The 15,706-nt window shown below is 38.6% G+C and overlaps 2 protein-coding genes across 2 annotated transcripts; one reads left to right on the top strand and one right to left on the bottom strand.

The window, feature by feature from the left end:
* Positions 1 to 7,256: 7,256 nt before the first annotated feature.
* Positions 7,257 to 8,945, bottom strand: LOC141392243 (uncharacterized). The gene has a single exon (XM_073965195.1). The coding sequence runs from the start codon at positions 8,943 to 8,945 to the stop codon at positions 7,257 to 7,259; it is 1,689 nt and encodes a 562-aa protein (XP_073821296.1).
* Positions 8,946 to 9,564: 619 nt separating this feature from the next.
* On the top strand, positions 9,565 to 15,416 carry LOC141392245 (uncharacterized). The gene is made up of 4 exons (XM_073965196.1): positions 9,565 to 9,842; positions 10,875 to 11,139; positions 12,169 to 13,635; positions 15,387 to 15,416. The coding sequence occupies exons 1-4, from the start codon at positions 9,565 to 9,567 to the stop codon at positions 15,414 to 15,416; spliced, it is 2,040 nt and encodes a 679-aa protein (XP_073821297.1).
* Positions 15,417 to 15,706: the final 290 nt, after the last annotated feature.

Raw genomic sequence — 15,706 nt, forward strand, 5'->3', positions numbered from 1 at the left:
GCGTAAAATTTTAATTAAAAACTTTTGCCCGTTAGTTTTTCTTCTGCTTCTTCTTTCTCTCGCTCTCTAACCATTGCATGTAAAGAAATCTTGTGTTTATTCTTGTTTTGGCACTTGAGTATTTTTGGTCTATAATTTGTTGCTTTAGCAGTTATACATATATATGTGTTCCATTTACGGTGCGTTTGAGTGTGTGTATGTATTGTTGGTCCTTTTATTTGTAAATTATTACATATAGTTATTTGTCAGTGTTGTCTTTGGGGATATGTGTATGTTCGTATATGTGTGTTTGTTTGATTTTCTTTATGTTACTGTTCAAGTACAAATACTAAGTTTTAAGGTTACACACGTATAGAAATGTGATTTCAACTCAGCAATAATGGCTTAGTTTATTGTAGCTCTGACAAGATAGGTAAGAAAGTAACCTTAGTCATTTCTAAATTAAATTGCATTAAAAAAGGGGAAGTATTTACAGTTAAGAAAAGTAAAGTCTTAGGACCTGAAATCGATTTCTTTAAAGAGAATGGGTGAAGTTATGTTCGTCATGCTGTACTAATGCTGTTATGTATGGAACAGGTAAATTATACCAAATTAATGCAGACCAATCTTATTATGCTTAAAATCCGCTTGTATCTAGAGACTACAAATAGTCTTATAATATAAATGCTATATCAGCCGAATGCCGATATAAAATTGACAAGGTGCATTGATAATCTAATAAAAGGATCAACAAGAAGATAATATTGCAGTGATTGCTGCGCTATATAAGCTGACATGCTCAGGACCTTGTTTTCTGTACTGAGAGTGACATATTCTGGAATGCCTGATCAGGGTTCTTTTGGTGCGCCCCAAGATTGAACCAAATCTCGGGACATTAATGATATGTTCAGTTTGTCACCACACCCAAACATATGACTCACCCACAGTCTCATCGTGGTGCTTCACATGCACTGATAATACATGTCGCGCCTTCCAATATCAATGGAATCCGAGATGAAATCGAAATTGACTGTGAAAGAAACCAAGTCCACAACAATACGCCGTTTACGTCGTTGTTCAATGTGCTGAAGATTGACTTAAAAGAGGCTGATGAGATTATTTAACACCTTTATCAAAGTACTGAAAAGGAGGCAGTCGACCACAAATACCTTCTTGGGCCAAAGCGAGAAAAATGGTTAGATTATCTGAAGTGTAACCGCAACTTTATAACTTTTGAACGGATAGATTTATTTTCATACCGGGTGTATCTTTCCAAAGGATCTTCGAACTTTGAGGTACTGGAAGTTGCGCACCGATAGTGCCCATCTTCGAAATTAAACAAAGCTTGAAAAAATATTACGGAAGCCAAATTTTGGACCGAATCGTCTGATCCGATCAAGAGTTATCGTGCGCTTTATTCAGCCACTTTACATGGTTCCACAGGGGGTTTTATAGCTTTGGGGCTATTTTATCAGGAAGAATGGATTTGCGCCCTAAAAAACTTGTACCGTCGTAATGGCGGCAGCGAATGCAACTTATTACAACAAAGATCAAAGTGATTCGAGAGAAGGTCGAAAACTGAATTTTTTCGATATTTTGTGTGGGAGGTACCAGAAGGAGTTGACATATGTAGTCAATATTTCAACCTGATCTATGTCTTGTAGAAATATTACGATGTTCAAAGCGCGGACCAAATCGGGTACCGTTCGAGCGTTATCTTGTGCTGCAACCATTACACATGGTGTCAAAGGGATTTTTTGTAACGTTCAGGTTTTTTTCTCAGGAAGTATGGACTTGCCCCTTTAGAAACTTTTACCGTCGTATGGGCGGCAGTGAATACAAGTTGCTGCAACAAAAATGAAAGCGATTCAAGAGCAGGCCCTAAACTGAACTTGTTCGAAATTTTGTGTGGGAGGTACGCGAAGGAATTGGCCGATTGAGTCCATATTGGAATCTTATCTAATCTGGTAAACATTTCACGATTTGCAAAGTATGGACCAAATCGGTTACTTCCTTCAAGAGTTATCGTACACACAAGTTTTCCGAACATTTTCGAACTTTTGTGGCGGATGTACCAGAAGGAGTGGATCGATATAACCCATCTTCGAACTTAAACTAAGTTTGGACAAAATATTACGAAAGCCACCAGCCAGCCAGACAGACGGACATTCCTATATCGACTCTACATTGTCTGAAACACATTTCGTCCAAACATACTTGGGTCTAAAACCGTTATTTCGATGAGGCACATTTTGCCCGTATGAAAGTGTATATACCCTCGTAGCATAGCATATGAGGGCATAAAAAAGTTTGCAAATTATATGCCAACGAGGGTATATTCACTTTCATACGGGTAAAATGTGCCTCATCGAAATAATATACATATGATGAAATTTGAAACGTCTGGCGGAATTCGGTCTACAAAAACGGTGCGCCAAATTATATTGAAATCAGTTAAGATTGGCAATGTTGTGTATTCTTCCTACGATAACCCCTACTCATTTTACTGCTGCAGACATAGCTGTCAATCATTACCAAATGTTTATACCTACCCCAATAATATTTGCAATAGGATATATGCAATAGAATGGATGATATTTGCAATAGGATATAACTTTTAAGTTTGTTTTCAAAAAAGTAAGAAAATAAAAAATAACAAAAACTGTTAGGTATCTTTAGAATTAACTATAGCAAACTTGGTTGTTTCCTTCCGTATGATTTTTATAGTGTTTCATGTTGCTGTTACGTTTCCCATACTTTTCGTTGCCAGTACCACTGATAGCTATTTGTTTTGCCATTAATTCATAAAAACAACACCACAGCCATTGAAGGAAAAAAGGAAACTACACAACCCAAACACTCGTACTTACGACATTATTGCAAAACTTTTCTAATTGTACTTAGCAAGAGCCATTATTTTAAAACCGCAAGGAACATAATGTTATACATATAATTACATAAACAAAAAATTATAAAAGAAACTTCTTTCGTATATGACCAAGTGATGATAGCATTGAGATTAATTGAATTTGCTTGTTTATGAAGAATCTCAGAAGATGTCGAAGAATTTTGATATTTATTTCTTGGTATTGTGTAATTTATTAGAAAAGTATATTAAAATTGCATTGATTTTTTTTTTCTTAAAAAATCTGTTTAGATTTATAGTAATTTGGTTAATCGATTTATTGTTAAACAAGTAAAAGAGGGCTATAATCGGAAGGGCCCGACCATGTGATACTCTACACCAATTTCCCTGGGCACTAGTTTTCAGCGGAATCTATTTATATGATTGCGAAGGCGCAACGTACATGACGTTGTTTTATAAGTAGGTGATGCAGTCAGTGCGTTGTCCCAACTTGAACTTCTATATCTCAAAAAATGATAAAATGTACGAAAATATCATAAAGGACAACCTTATACAAAATTTTCGCAGCTACAACATTTTCTCAAATCCAATTTCAATTGGACTTGCGGCTTCCAAGCCAAATCGTGAAAACCTAAAAAAAATCTAAAAATGTAAACTTTGACCATGATTTATTCTGTCATTTTTTGTATTTTTTTGATTTTCTCATCTATGAACATTGTAGATTCATAATCTGCAAAACCTTCCCAGGTGTAAGCACCTTCCATATAAAGTTGGTTCAGGCGCACCGTGATGTTGAACAGTAATTCCTTTATCTAACTGTTACATTGATATAATCAATCAATCAATCGAGAGATCAAGAGTTGGTTTTAAAGTTTAGTTTTTCTATTTTTTCTGAGTATGCCCCCAGATTAAAAAAGTAGCCCCTGCAAAGCCTGTAAAGTGAGGTGCAATATTTTTGTATCAAATTTAACACAAAAAATATTTGCTTTGTAAACATTCTTTGTGTCACTAACCGTAGAACAAACATCTCACTTACTTTGTGGGGCAAAACAAAATTTGCTTTGGCTTTGATGATGAATGCAGAAATAATAATAGGAGAATAAAAACAAAGAAAACTTAATTGTAAACATGTGACACATCTACACCAACACAACTACAAAGCAGAAATAAAACGGTATACAAACTGAGCAAAAACCAAACTTCAATCACATTTGCAAAACCCAGAGAGAAAGCCCCAACAGAAATCACCGAAAACAAACTCGTAGCTACATCCTTTCATCGCAAAGAAAATCCTTTAATTTTTCAAACTGGCAAGTGAGCAGACAAAAGGAGACGTGTACACACAGATATTGAGAATATATATTCTCAAACATACGCACGATATTTGCAAACGATTTGCAAAATTGCAGTATAAAGAAATAAACGAAAAGTAAATTTGTTTTGTTGTAAAGGAAAAAAGAAGGATGCGGTGACAAACTAAATAACACACAGACAAATCCATGATTGAATTGCGGTTTAAAGTGATGAAGCAAACTGTTTGCTACATTTAGATGAACATCATTTATAGACGATGCAGAAGAAGGAGATAACTAGGAGATGGACAAGAGACGTTTCAGGGTAAACAATCATTTGGATTTGTTTGGTTTAAGGCAACAGAGAAAAAAGAAAGAATTTGAATGTAGAAATATTAAATTCGTTTTTTTTTTTCAAAAAAACTGATTTTAATTTAAATGGGAACTCAGTGAGTTGTACTGACAAAAAGTCTATCCTTTTCACTTAGCATTATATGTATATTAAAGTTCTTCTTCTTATGTCATTCTTCTAACATACCTCCAACCCTTTAACAACTAGCTTTTTTGGGTGCTCAATTTTTCCATTTATTTTTATTAGCTTAAGGAGATTGGTGTTGTCTGTATTTTTATACCCTCAACCATAATATGTAGGGTATAATTAAATTTGACATTCCGTTTGTGACACATCGAATTATTCATCGCAGACCATATAAAGTATATATATTCTTGATCAGGGTAAAATTCTTTAATCATGTCCATCCGTCTGACCGTCCATCGTTCGTCTGTTGAAATCTAGATACAGCTCGCAATTTTAAAGATAGAGCTTTGTAATTTGGTGTAGAAGTTTCTATTACTCCTAGGATGTTTGGTATTGCAATTGGGCTATATCGGTCCACGTTTTGATATAGCCCCCATAGAACGTTACCATCCGATTTTCAGTATTTTTAAGGTTTTAGCATCATTATCACCCAGAAATTTGGTACTCAGTCTTCGGTGGGGTTATAAAACATTCCCCCAAAAATTTTACGGTATAGGTCCACGCCTTAATATAGCCCCCATAGAACAGTATCTCCCTATTTCCGGTATAGGTCCATGCTTTCGTATAGCCCACATAGAACGGTGCCTCTCGATTTTCGGTATTTTGCAGGTTGTGGCCACAGCAAACCACCGAAAGGGCTGAATGTTGGTATTTAGTCCTTGTTGAAAGTAAAAGCCTTTCTGACTGAAATTCGTCGGCGTAGGTCCACGTTTCGATATAGCCCCCATAGAACGGTATCTTCCGATTTTCGTAATTCTAAAGGTTGTGACGTCAATATCCCACCGAAAGACTGAAATTTGTATTTAGTCTTCCATGGGGTTATTAAATATTCCAGAAGAGAATTATCAATATAGGTCCGCGCATTCCTATATTCCGATAGAAGCGTACCTCTTGATTTTCGGTATTTCGAAGGTTTTACCGAAATATCGGAAATTTAGTATTTAGTCTTCTTTGAGCTTAAAAACTTTCAGCCAGAAATTTGTAGGTATAGATCGACGTTTTGATATAGCCCCCATGGAACAGTATCTCCTGAATTTCGGTGTTTTGAAGGTTATTCACATTTTTTACCAAACTTGGTTTTTAGTCTTCTTCATAAACGAAAGGAAACTAATTTTTCTATTTTACCTCAATACAACTCTTGGTGGGGGGTATAACAAGTTCGGCCTGGCCGAACTTATCGTCTTTCTTACTTGTCTAGTTTCGTTTTGGAATGCATAAACTTTTTGGTACTCATTTGCAAATAAAGCGACCTGGCGACAAAATCTGAACACAGCAAAAAAGAGTTAGGCAAAGCAGATTATAGAACAATAGCTGGTGTCTGTATATTCCCAATGGGAAATATGCAATGCCAGGTCAGTATGAATGGAAAGAGTTAGTGTGATTATGAAGTTTATAGTTTTACTTTTTCTGGTTTAGGGACTGAACATAGAGTTTCAAACTGGGAATGTACAGAAGGGTAGAACTACAAATAGTAAAAAAAAACAAGTAAGAAAAGTCTATAGTCGGACGGAGCCGACCATGGGATACCCTATACCACTATCCCTGGGCAATCGCTCTCCACGGAACTTCTTTTCAATGATTGTGAAAATTTAATTATCAAATATCAGAGATGTAATGTATAATACTTATGACCAAAACCAAAAAGTTACCTAGCATGACAAAATGAAAATTTAGTTCACACAAACTAAAATGTAATGAAACCCACTTTTGTAGTACTACTACTTCCGTTGTTTAACCGCTACGTTATTGAAATTTTTACCAATTTCACAAAAAATTTCAGTCCATTTAACCCACTAAGTATTATCTGATCTTCACGTTGGTTTGTAGGCTTCTTCTTCATCATAAACTCAAACATTGTTTAACATTTTGCGGGTTATTATTTTGACCTACAAGCCGCAACAAAACTGGTTAAAATTTTGTTTTTGGTCCATTTCATTCCCTGAACATTTCACGATCATCAGCAAAAACTAATCATTTCTATTCTGGCTCGAACCCAATCTCCTTAAAAAATTCGTTACAATCGGTCCATAATTGCGACCCGCTATCAAATCACCATTCAAAATTGTAGGCATCTTTTTCGACCTATACTCTTACCCGGTGCAAAATTTCGTGACTATTGATGTATAATTGCGACTTCTAGCGAGTCTGTTATTACACTACAAGCAAATAACGGAATATATTAGACTGTAACTCTGTTATCTGATCATGCACACCAACATAATTGGCATCAATTGAAAGGTCAAGCGTTCCACTTTCAAGTATATCTCACTTGTCCGGAATGTCACTTCCAGGAATTAAGATATAAGCTGTATATTAAAATTTTTCACAATTTTCACACAAAAGTTTTGGTCCATTTAACCCTCTAGGTTAAGTTAGGTTAGGTTAAAGGACGCGTAACCGTCAACGTAATCGACGGTCACTCCACTTGGAGACCTTATGGTCCATTGTGTTCATCCTGGGGGGGTGTTGTTAGCTGAAAAGATTGTTGAAAGGAGAGAAATAGAATGTGATGTTGTAGAAGAAAGGGAAATATTTAGGAGGATAGAATTGAGGTAGAAGTGGGAAAGAAAAGCTTAATTGTTCATCCTGGTACTGTCAATTCTTCTTGCTGCAGCCATTTTAGGCTCTTGGCAAAAAGAAGAAGACTTTTTGGTTCGGTTTCACAGAAGGATGAGAGAGACTGGATCGTGTGTTCACCCGTTATCCGTAGTCTTTTGATCGTGGGCATTGGACAGCGGCACAGTAAATGTTCGATTGTCTCTAATTCCTCCTTATCCTCACAAAGTCTGCAGTAGTCGGCGCCTTCGGTTCTACCCCATTTATAAGACATTGCTCTGATGTTGCAGTGACCTGTGATTAGACCAACTGTTAGTCTGAGTTCGACCTTTTTCAATGAAAGTAGAGATGATGTTCTGCGTTTGGAAAGGAGTGGCCAGATTGCGTTGGAAACCCTACAACCAGGTTCGTTTTGCCAAATCTGACTAGCCTTATCCCGATAGCCCTGTTCTAACAGCCGCATGAAGTAGCACAAGGGTGGCTTGACTGAGTTTTCGATTATGATATCTTGTGACTCTGATCCGCGGCGTGCCAATTCATCCGCCATTTCATTTCCTACAATATTGCAGTGACCTGGGACCCAACACAGTGTTACTGCTGATTTTAGGTCACTTAATACTTTTATACAGTCCAAAACAACTGCAGACTTGATGGAATAGGACATTAGTGATTTGTGGGCCGCCTGACTATCGACGTATATAGTCACCGGTCCATCGATGTCCTCTTTAATGTTCTTAATTAGTTCTGCAGCTTTTTTGATTGCAAAAATCTCTGCTTGAAAAACGCTACACTCTTTATTCAACTTAAAAGAGAGTTGAAGGTTGAGAATGTCGCTGTATACACCTGCCCCTGTTCCATTTTCCATCTTAGATCCATCGGTATAGACCTCTATACCGTCTAGTGGTGGAGTGTTGTGGGTCCAGGCTTCTCTGTTGGGAATGTGCACAACTATTTGCTCGAAGTTCATTTGTGGTGATATGTAGTCACTTAAATGCTCCTTGCTTGTTGGCACATTCGTTCGGTTGAGAATCGCAGCGTGGCCCCGTTGGGAGCCGCACCACTGGTTGAGCTCCTTGAGACGTAAAGCGCTCTTAGATGCCTGCTCCTCTACAATGAGATCTAACGGAGTAAGATCCAACAGCACGTTAAGGGCTGCCTTTGGAGTGCTCCTAGCAGCACCAGTTATGAGCATTGATGCTGCTTTTTGGACTCTGTTTATTTCACGCAGATATGATTTCTTGCCTAGGGCATTCCACCAAACTAGAGCTCCATAGGTGAGAATTGGGCGTACGACTGTCATAAAAACCCAGTGTATGACTTGTGGTCTCAGTCTCCAACTCTTACCAATGGAGTTCTTGCAAGTGTACAGTGCTATTAGTCCTCTCTTGGCGCGTTCTTCGACATTTCTTTTCCATGATAGCTGATGGTCCAGAATTATGCCGAGATATTTGGCTTCCAAAGAGAGCTCTAAAGTGACACCATTTAGCGTTGGTAGAGTGATTGCATAAATTTTCCTCTTCCTTGTGAAAAGGACCAGCTCTGTTTTAGAGGGATTTACCATTAGTCCGTTCTGATGGGCCCAACCCGCTAACTTGATAAGGGCTCCTTGCATGACATCCGATACGGTCTGAGGGAATTTCCCACTTATCATCAAGACAACGTCATCGGCGTAAGCGGTGGTTTTAATGCGAAGTCTGTCAAATTCTTGGAGCATTTAATTGATCACTAGGAGCCAAAGTAATGGTGAAAGTACTCCTCCTTGAGGTGTGCCTCTGGTGACAGACTTCCTAATGGAATTATAGCCGATGCGCAAATTTATTATCCTACTACTAAGCATGTTGTCAATCCAACTGATTAGGGTAGAGGAGCAGTCCAAGCCCACAAGTGAATTGTTGAGTCCCAAGTCAAATTTGCCACAGGGTCATTTTGCTGCAGTTGAATTATCGTACCAACAAAACATCGAACATGCAAAAACAAACATACTACATCATAGGCGTAACAATCACCCACGATCTGATTGGTTAAAACACAAGAAATTTTAGTTCTTTGGTACCGTTTATAAAACATTAATCTTGTCACGTAGACAAAATCCATTTTTGTTTTTTCTAAGAAACAGTCAGTCTTATTGTTACAGTCTATCACTTAAGTTGAAATAATAAAGTTCCTGAAGTTTAACTTTTTGTGAATATAAAAATATAGTTTTTTAGTGAAAGTGGATTTTAGGACTTTACTTTCGCACCCGACAGGACAAGAAAAAGCTCTTGCCCTCATCATAGGTCCTTCGAGCCGGATATTATCATTCCTGGTTTATTTTTGGTTCGGTCAAATTAGTTATGGAACAAAACGCTGTAAATCTTCTCGATGAATCGGAACCACTGACTCCTCCTCAAAATGGCGTCGGCAACAACGCAATTCGGCCTAAGGAGCTGCATCGTGACAATTTGGTAAAAACTATGATTAAAGAAGACAACAATCTTATGGAATTCGAACAACTCACTATCCACCAATTGGAGGTTAAGTTGTCTTTATTGGAACATCGCTTTCATTCATTTGAAGAAATCCAAAGTCAATTAGAAATCCTTGACGAGTCACAATTTCAGATGGATCACAGGTCAGTTTTTGAAGAGGCTTATTTCAACATAAAGTCTAAAATTCTCGAGCGGATGTCAAGCCTTAAATTGAATGTTACGGATCCATCAATGAGTAGCACGCGCATATTTTCATCATCGGCACAACAACAAGCTCGTCCAACACTCCCTACACTACATCTGCCCAAGTTCAGCGGAGAGTATACAGACTGGACTGATTTTTACAACATGTTCTGTCTGTCAGTGCACGATATTTCTGATCTCTCTCCACTATCAAAATTTCAGTATTTACGATCCTGCCTCACAGGAGAAGCAGCGAGGTTAATCCAGGCTCTAGAGATGACACCACAAAATTATGAAGAAGCATTGAACATACTGAAGTTGAGGTATGATAACAAACGTTTCATATTTCAATCACACATTGAAAAAATATTTGCCATAAAAGATTTCACTAAGCACACAGTACCTGAATTGAGAGATTTCATCGATTCAGTAAATGGTAACGTTCGCGCACTCCAATCTATAGCTTCCAAAGACCAGATAGCGAATGGAATATTGCTTCACCTTATTGTCTCTAAATTGGATGCAGATACCCAAGCAAAATGGGAGGAAGAAATATTTGCAAATTGGGACAATGGAGAAATCAACAGCGATCTGAAGCTACCAGAGTTAAAAGACCTTTCGTCATTCCTGGAAAGAAAATGTAAGAGCTTGGACCTAATTGCGCACAAATCTTCAAAAGGAACAACAAAGGAACAACATGGATCTCATGGGAGATCTTTTCATCAGAAACCATCGCAATCTTCGAAGAAATTTCACACTTTGTCATTCGTAGCCTCGAATGCAACTCAATGCTGTTTTTGTAAAACTTCACCCACCCATAACCCATTCAATTGCCGCAAATTTATTGATATGACAGAAATGGAAAAATTCCGTGTTGTTAAAACTTACAAACTATGCTTAAATTGCTTGGGAGTTAATCACATCGCATCGAAGTGCCCGTCGTCCAATAGATGTCAACATTGCAATGGTTTGCATCACACTTTACTTCACAGACAACAAGGTAAAACGTCTCAGGAACCACCAACTGCCCCTGTCGCTGCCCCACCACCACCTACCACATTGTCACCAGAAACTATGTCACCATCCACACTGCATATTTCGAATGAAGATTGCTCAGTCATTCTTGGTACGGCTCAAGTAGAATTGCAATCTCTAAAAGGAAGATCGATAATTGTACGCGCATTGTTAGATTCGGGGTCGCAACTTCATTTTGTCACAGAGCACATTGCCCAATACTTACGAGTACCCCGCAACACGGTAAATATGGAAATAAGCGGTATTGCATCAAACAAAACAAGTGCCTTCACAAATTGTTCGCTTGCCATTAAATCCCTCACTACTGGGTTCTCTTCCACGATAAACGCTGTTATAATTCCATCGATTACGTCATACCAACCGCAGACGAAGATAAACACAAAAGAATGGGACATCCCAAGTAATATCCAATTGGCTGACAAGTGTTTTAATATTCCTGGCCCCGTTGATCTGCTCATCGGAGCATCACTTTTTTATGACATTCTGCTTGTTGGTCAAGTAAAAAGAGCAACAACACCAATTCTTCAAAAAACAAAACTAGGTTGGATTGTTGCTGGTTCATCAATAAATCAACAAAACACGTTGATACAAAACACAGCTGATCAATCATCACTCATTGCTTTGCATAAAAATTCACCTCGGTTTAAAGATGAATTGATAACAAACTCCCCACTGCCAAACGCAATAACAAAACAAAGAACGGATAATTATTTTTCATTTGTCTGCATACATTGTTCTCATCAGCCTGATTACCATTGCATAACAACAACAACTGAGCCAACGGTTGATGCAATTTTGGAGAGATTCTGGAGTATAGAAGAGTGCACAAAGGAAACAGCAAAATCACTCAATAGAGAAGAAGAAGAGTGTGAGCGATTTTATGAACAGACAACATACCGGTGCCCAACAACAAACCGATTCATAGTGAAATTGCCATTTAAAACATCTCCGAATGAACTAGGGTCATCATTAGAAATAGCACAGCGCCGATTTTATTCTCTTGAGAGGAAATTGCAAAAAGATGAGAATTTAAGGAGAGAGTATGGTGAGTTTATTCGTGAGTACATTGCAATGAAACATATGACAGTAGCAAACACTGATATGACTGCGTCGTTCAATTACATACCACATCACTGCGTAACAAAGGCCGACAGTTCGACAACAAAACTGCGAGTTGTTTTTGATGGCTCTTGCCAAACATCAAACGGTCTGTCTCTAAACAACATTTTACGAGTTGGGCCTACGTTACAGGAGGATATCTATTCCATTTTAACTCGTTTTCGTTTCCATAAATATGCAATGGTGGCCGATATTGCCAAAATGTATCGGCAAGTGCTGGTAAATGATGAGGATTGTCGCTGGCAATGTATCTTATGGAGGTTTTCACCACAAGAAACTTTGAAAACGTACAAGCTAAATACAGTAACATACGGCACGAGTTGTGCCCCTTATTTAGCTGTCAAAAGTCTTCAAGCAGCGGCAAAGGCGGAAGCAGCTAATTTTCCATTGGGGTCACATGTAACAATGCGAGATTTTTACGTAGACAATCTCATAACTGGTAGCGACACAATAGAGAACACCATTGAAATTAAGAGGCAAGTGACGGAACTTCTTAAAAAATCTGGATTTGTGTTACGGAAATTCGGTGCAAACAATGAGGAGATATTGGACGACATTTCACCGCCAGATCGTGAGGAAATCATCACTGTGGATGACTTTCAATACATCAAAACACTCGGACTTAAGTGGTCACCAACCGAAGATGTTTTTACTTACACCTATAACAACATGAATGGTTTTGCATCCAGGATCACCAAACGGGCTGTCTTATCGGAGATGGCAAGATTGTTTGACCCTTTGGGATTGGTCAATCCCTTAGTGGTTAGGTGCAAACTTCTCCTGCAAAGCATATGGTCGCTCAAATGTCACTGGGATGAAACAGTACCGCAAGATATTATGATGGAGTGGTCTGATATTCGCCAACAGCTGTCACTCACTGCACAAATTAAAATACCCAGGTTTGTTGTTTTCAATAATTATACTAATGTTCATGTCTTTGCAGATGCCAGCACAAAAGCATATGGGGCTTGCATCTATGTCGTAACACATGAATCAGAAGAAGTGTTTTCGTCACTTTTGTGCTCCAAGTCTAGGGTTGCTCCCCTTAAACCCACAACATTGCCCAGGCTAGAATTATGTGCAGCGCTGCTTGCTGCTCAACTTTTGAATTCGGTGCTCTCACTACTTCCCGTGGCTCCAAAAAACATAGTGTGTTGGTCAGATTCAACAATTGCGTTGTGTTGGATTGCTGGAGAACCAACACGTTGGACGACGTTTGTTTCAAATCGTGTAATCAAAATTCACCAATATTGTCCGTCCATCAAATGGCGTCATGTCCCCTCACAACTTAACCCTGCAGATATTGTGTCACGAGGTGCAACGGCTTCACAATTGATCGAGAACGACCTGTGGCTTCATGGACCTCCTTTCCTGAGAGAAGACATCGAATGTTGGCCAGATGAAATTACACCTCATCCAGAGGAATCAGTCTGTGAAATTCGAAAGACAAAGGTAGCTTTAGTAGCAATTGTTAATGATGACTGGATTTCCTGCCACAAGTACATCAACAACTATGAGAAAATGTTAAAGATCATTGCTTATATTATTCGCTATGTCGGAAAGCTGCGCAAAGCAGACACCAATCATGGAGCCTTGAAGGTAACGGAAATAAACAATGCTTTCCTTGCTGCATGCGGGACTATCCAAAGAAAGTATTTTGCAGAGGAATTCCGTTGTTTGCGAGCTAATAAACAGGTAGATCGACGATCTAAGCTCTCACAATTGTCACCATTTTTAAGTGATGGCTTAATACGTGTTGGCGGCCGTATAAAAAATTCACATCTGCCAGTCACTACAATACACCCGATTGTACTACCACCCAACCATCCGTTTGTTCATACCATCATCAGGCACTTTCATCGACAGCATTCACATGCAGGTATACTCACCCTACACAATATTCTTCGAGAAAGTATGTGGATTATTAATGGGAAACGGACAATCAGACAAATCATTCACAATTGCATACTTTGCTATAGATATAAACCGGTCACAGAAACACAGGTGATGGGTGCCCTACCTAAAGACCGAGTACAGCAGTCATTCCCTTTTGCAGTGTCGGGCGTTGATTATTGTGGTCCATTTTTCATAACACAACAAATAAGAGGGAGGTCACCCATAAAGGTTTATATAGCAGTTTTCATATGTTTCTGCGTGAAAGCAGTACATTTTGAGCTGGTACCGGACTTAACAACGAACGCATTCATAGCTGCATTGAAACGGTTTGTATCCCGTAGAGGTCGTTGCTCAACAATTTACTCCGACAATGCAACAAACTTCATCGGTGCAAATAGAGAGTTAAGAGAATTACTTGCATCATTTTTATCTGAGTCTCACCAAAAACTTGTCCATGAGAGTTGTCGTCAGCTGGGTATCGATTGGAGATTCATACCCCCTCGCTCTCCTCATTTTGGAGGACTGTGGGAGAGTGCGGTGAAGCAAGCAAAATACCACATAAAGAGAGCAGTGGGAGTAAATATTTTAACTTTCGATGAGTTGCACACCGTCATGTGTCAGGCAGAAGCTATTGTCAACAGCAGACCACTTACATCAATGTCTAGCGACCCTAACGATTTTCAACCACTTACACCAGCACATTTTTTGATTGGTCGGCCAATGACTACAGTAGTGGAACCAACAACTATTGATCATATTCCTTCAACTTTAAAAAGATACCAAATTATACGATGCATTCATCAAATTTTTTGGGATCGTTGGCGCAATGAATACCTGAAGTCGCTTCAACAGAAGCCTAAATGGACTGGTATTCAACCAAACATTCAAGTGAATGACCTGGTTCTCATCAAGGAAGATTCTACACCACCAATAAAATGGCCGTTAGCTCGAGTAGTCTCAACAAACCCAGGTGATGATGGACAAGTTCGAGTTGCGACTGTGCGCACATCCGACGGCGAATTCAAGCGTGCCATAACAAGACTTTGCAAACTCCCTCTAGAAATCGATGTTGAAAGCAAGGCTTTCAAGGGGGGAGAATGTTGAGTCCCAAGTCAAATTTGCCACAGGGTCATTTTGCTGCAGTTGAATTATCGTACCAACAAAACATCGAACATGCAAAAACAAACATACTACATCATAGGCGTAACAATCACCCACGATCTGATTGGTTAAAACACAAGAAATTTTAGTTCTTTGGTACCGTTTATAAAACATTAATCTTGTCACGTAGACAAAATCCATTTTTGTTTTTTCTAAGAAACAGTCAGTCTTATTGTTACAGTCTATCACTTAAGTTGAAATAATAAAGTTCCTGAAGTTTAACTTTTTGTGAATATAAAAATATAGTTTTTTAGTGAAAGTGGATTTTAGGACTTTACTTTCGCACCCGACAGGACAAGAAAAAGCTCTTGCCCTCATCATGAATTATGAATTGACTCCAAATTGACGTTATTAAAGGCTCCTTCTATGTCTAGAAAGGCTGCTAACGTAAAATTTGAGTTGTCCATATTCTTCTCGATAAACCCGAAAACATCATTTAGAGCAGTTTCTACCGATTTGCCCTTAGTGTAGGCATGCTGGGCAGAACTGATTGATGAAATTGGTAGTTTGCCTCTAATTTCAAGGTCCAATAGTCTTTCCAAAGTTTTTAGCAGAAAGGATGACAGACTGATCGGCCTATAATCTTTTGTAAGTGTGTGACTAGGTTTTCCTG

This window comes from Musca autumnalis, unplaced genomic scaffold, assembly GCF_047663935.1.
Source record: "Musca autumnalis isolate F117 unplaced genomic scaffold, ASM4766393v1 scaffold_2, whole genome shotgun sequence".
In the NCBI taxonomy this organism is placed as follows: Eukaryota; Metazoa; Arthropoda; class Insecta; order Diptera; family Muscidae; genus Musca; species Musca autumnalis.

Excerpts from the sequence above, each read along its gene's own strand:
- LOC141392243 (XM_073965195.1), bottom strand. The coding sequence starts at position 8,945 with ATGCTCCAAGAATTTGACAGACTTCGCATTAAAACCACCGCTTACGCC.
- LOC141392245 (XM_073965196.1), top strand. The coding sequence starts at position 9,565 with ATGGAACAAAACGCTGTAAATCTTCTCGATGAATCGGAACCACTGACT. Across the intron at positions 9,843-10,874 it reads CAATTTCAGATGGATCACAG|ACAACAAGGTAAAACGTCTC; the intron begins GTCAGTTTTTGA and ends TTTACTTCACAG. Across the intron at positions 13,636-15,386 it reads CCAATCATGGAGCCTTGAAG|GACAAGAAAAAGCTCTTGCC; the intron begins GTAACGGAAATA and ends CGCACCCGACAG.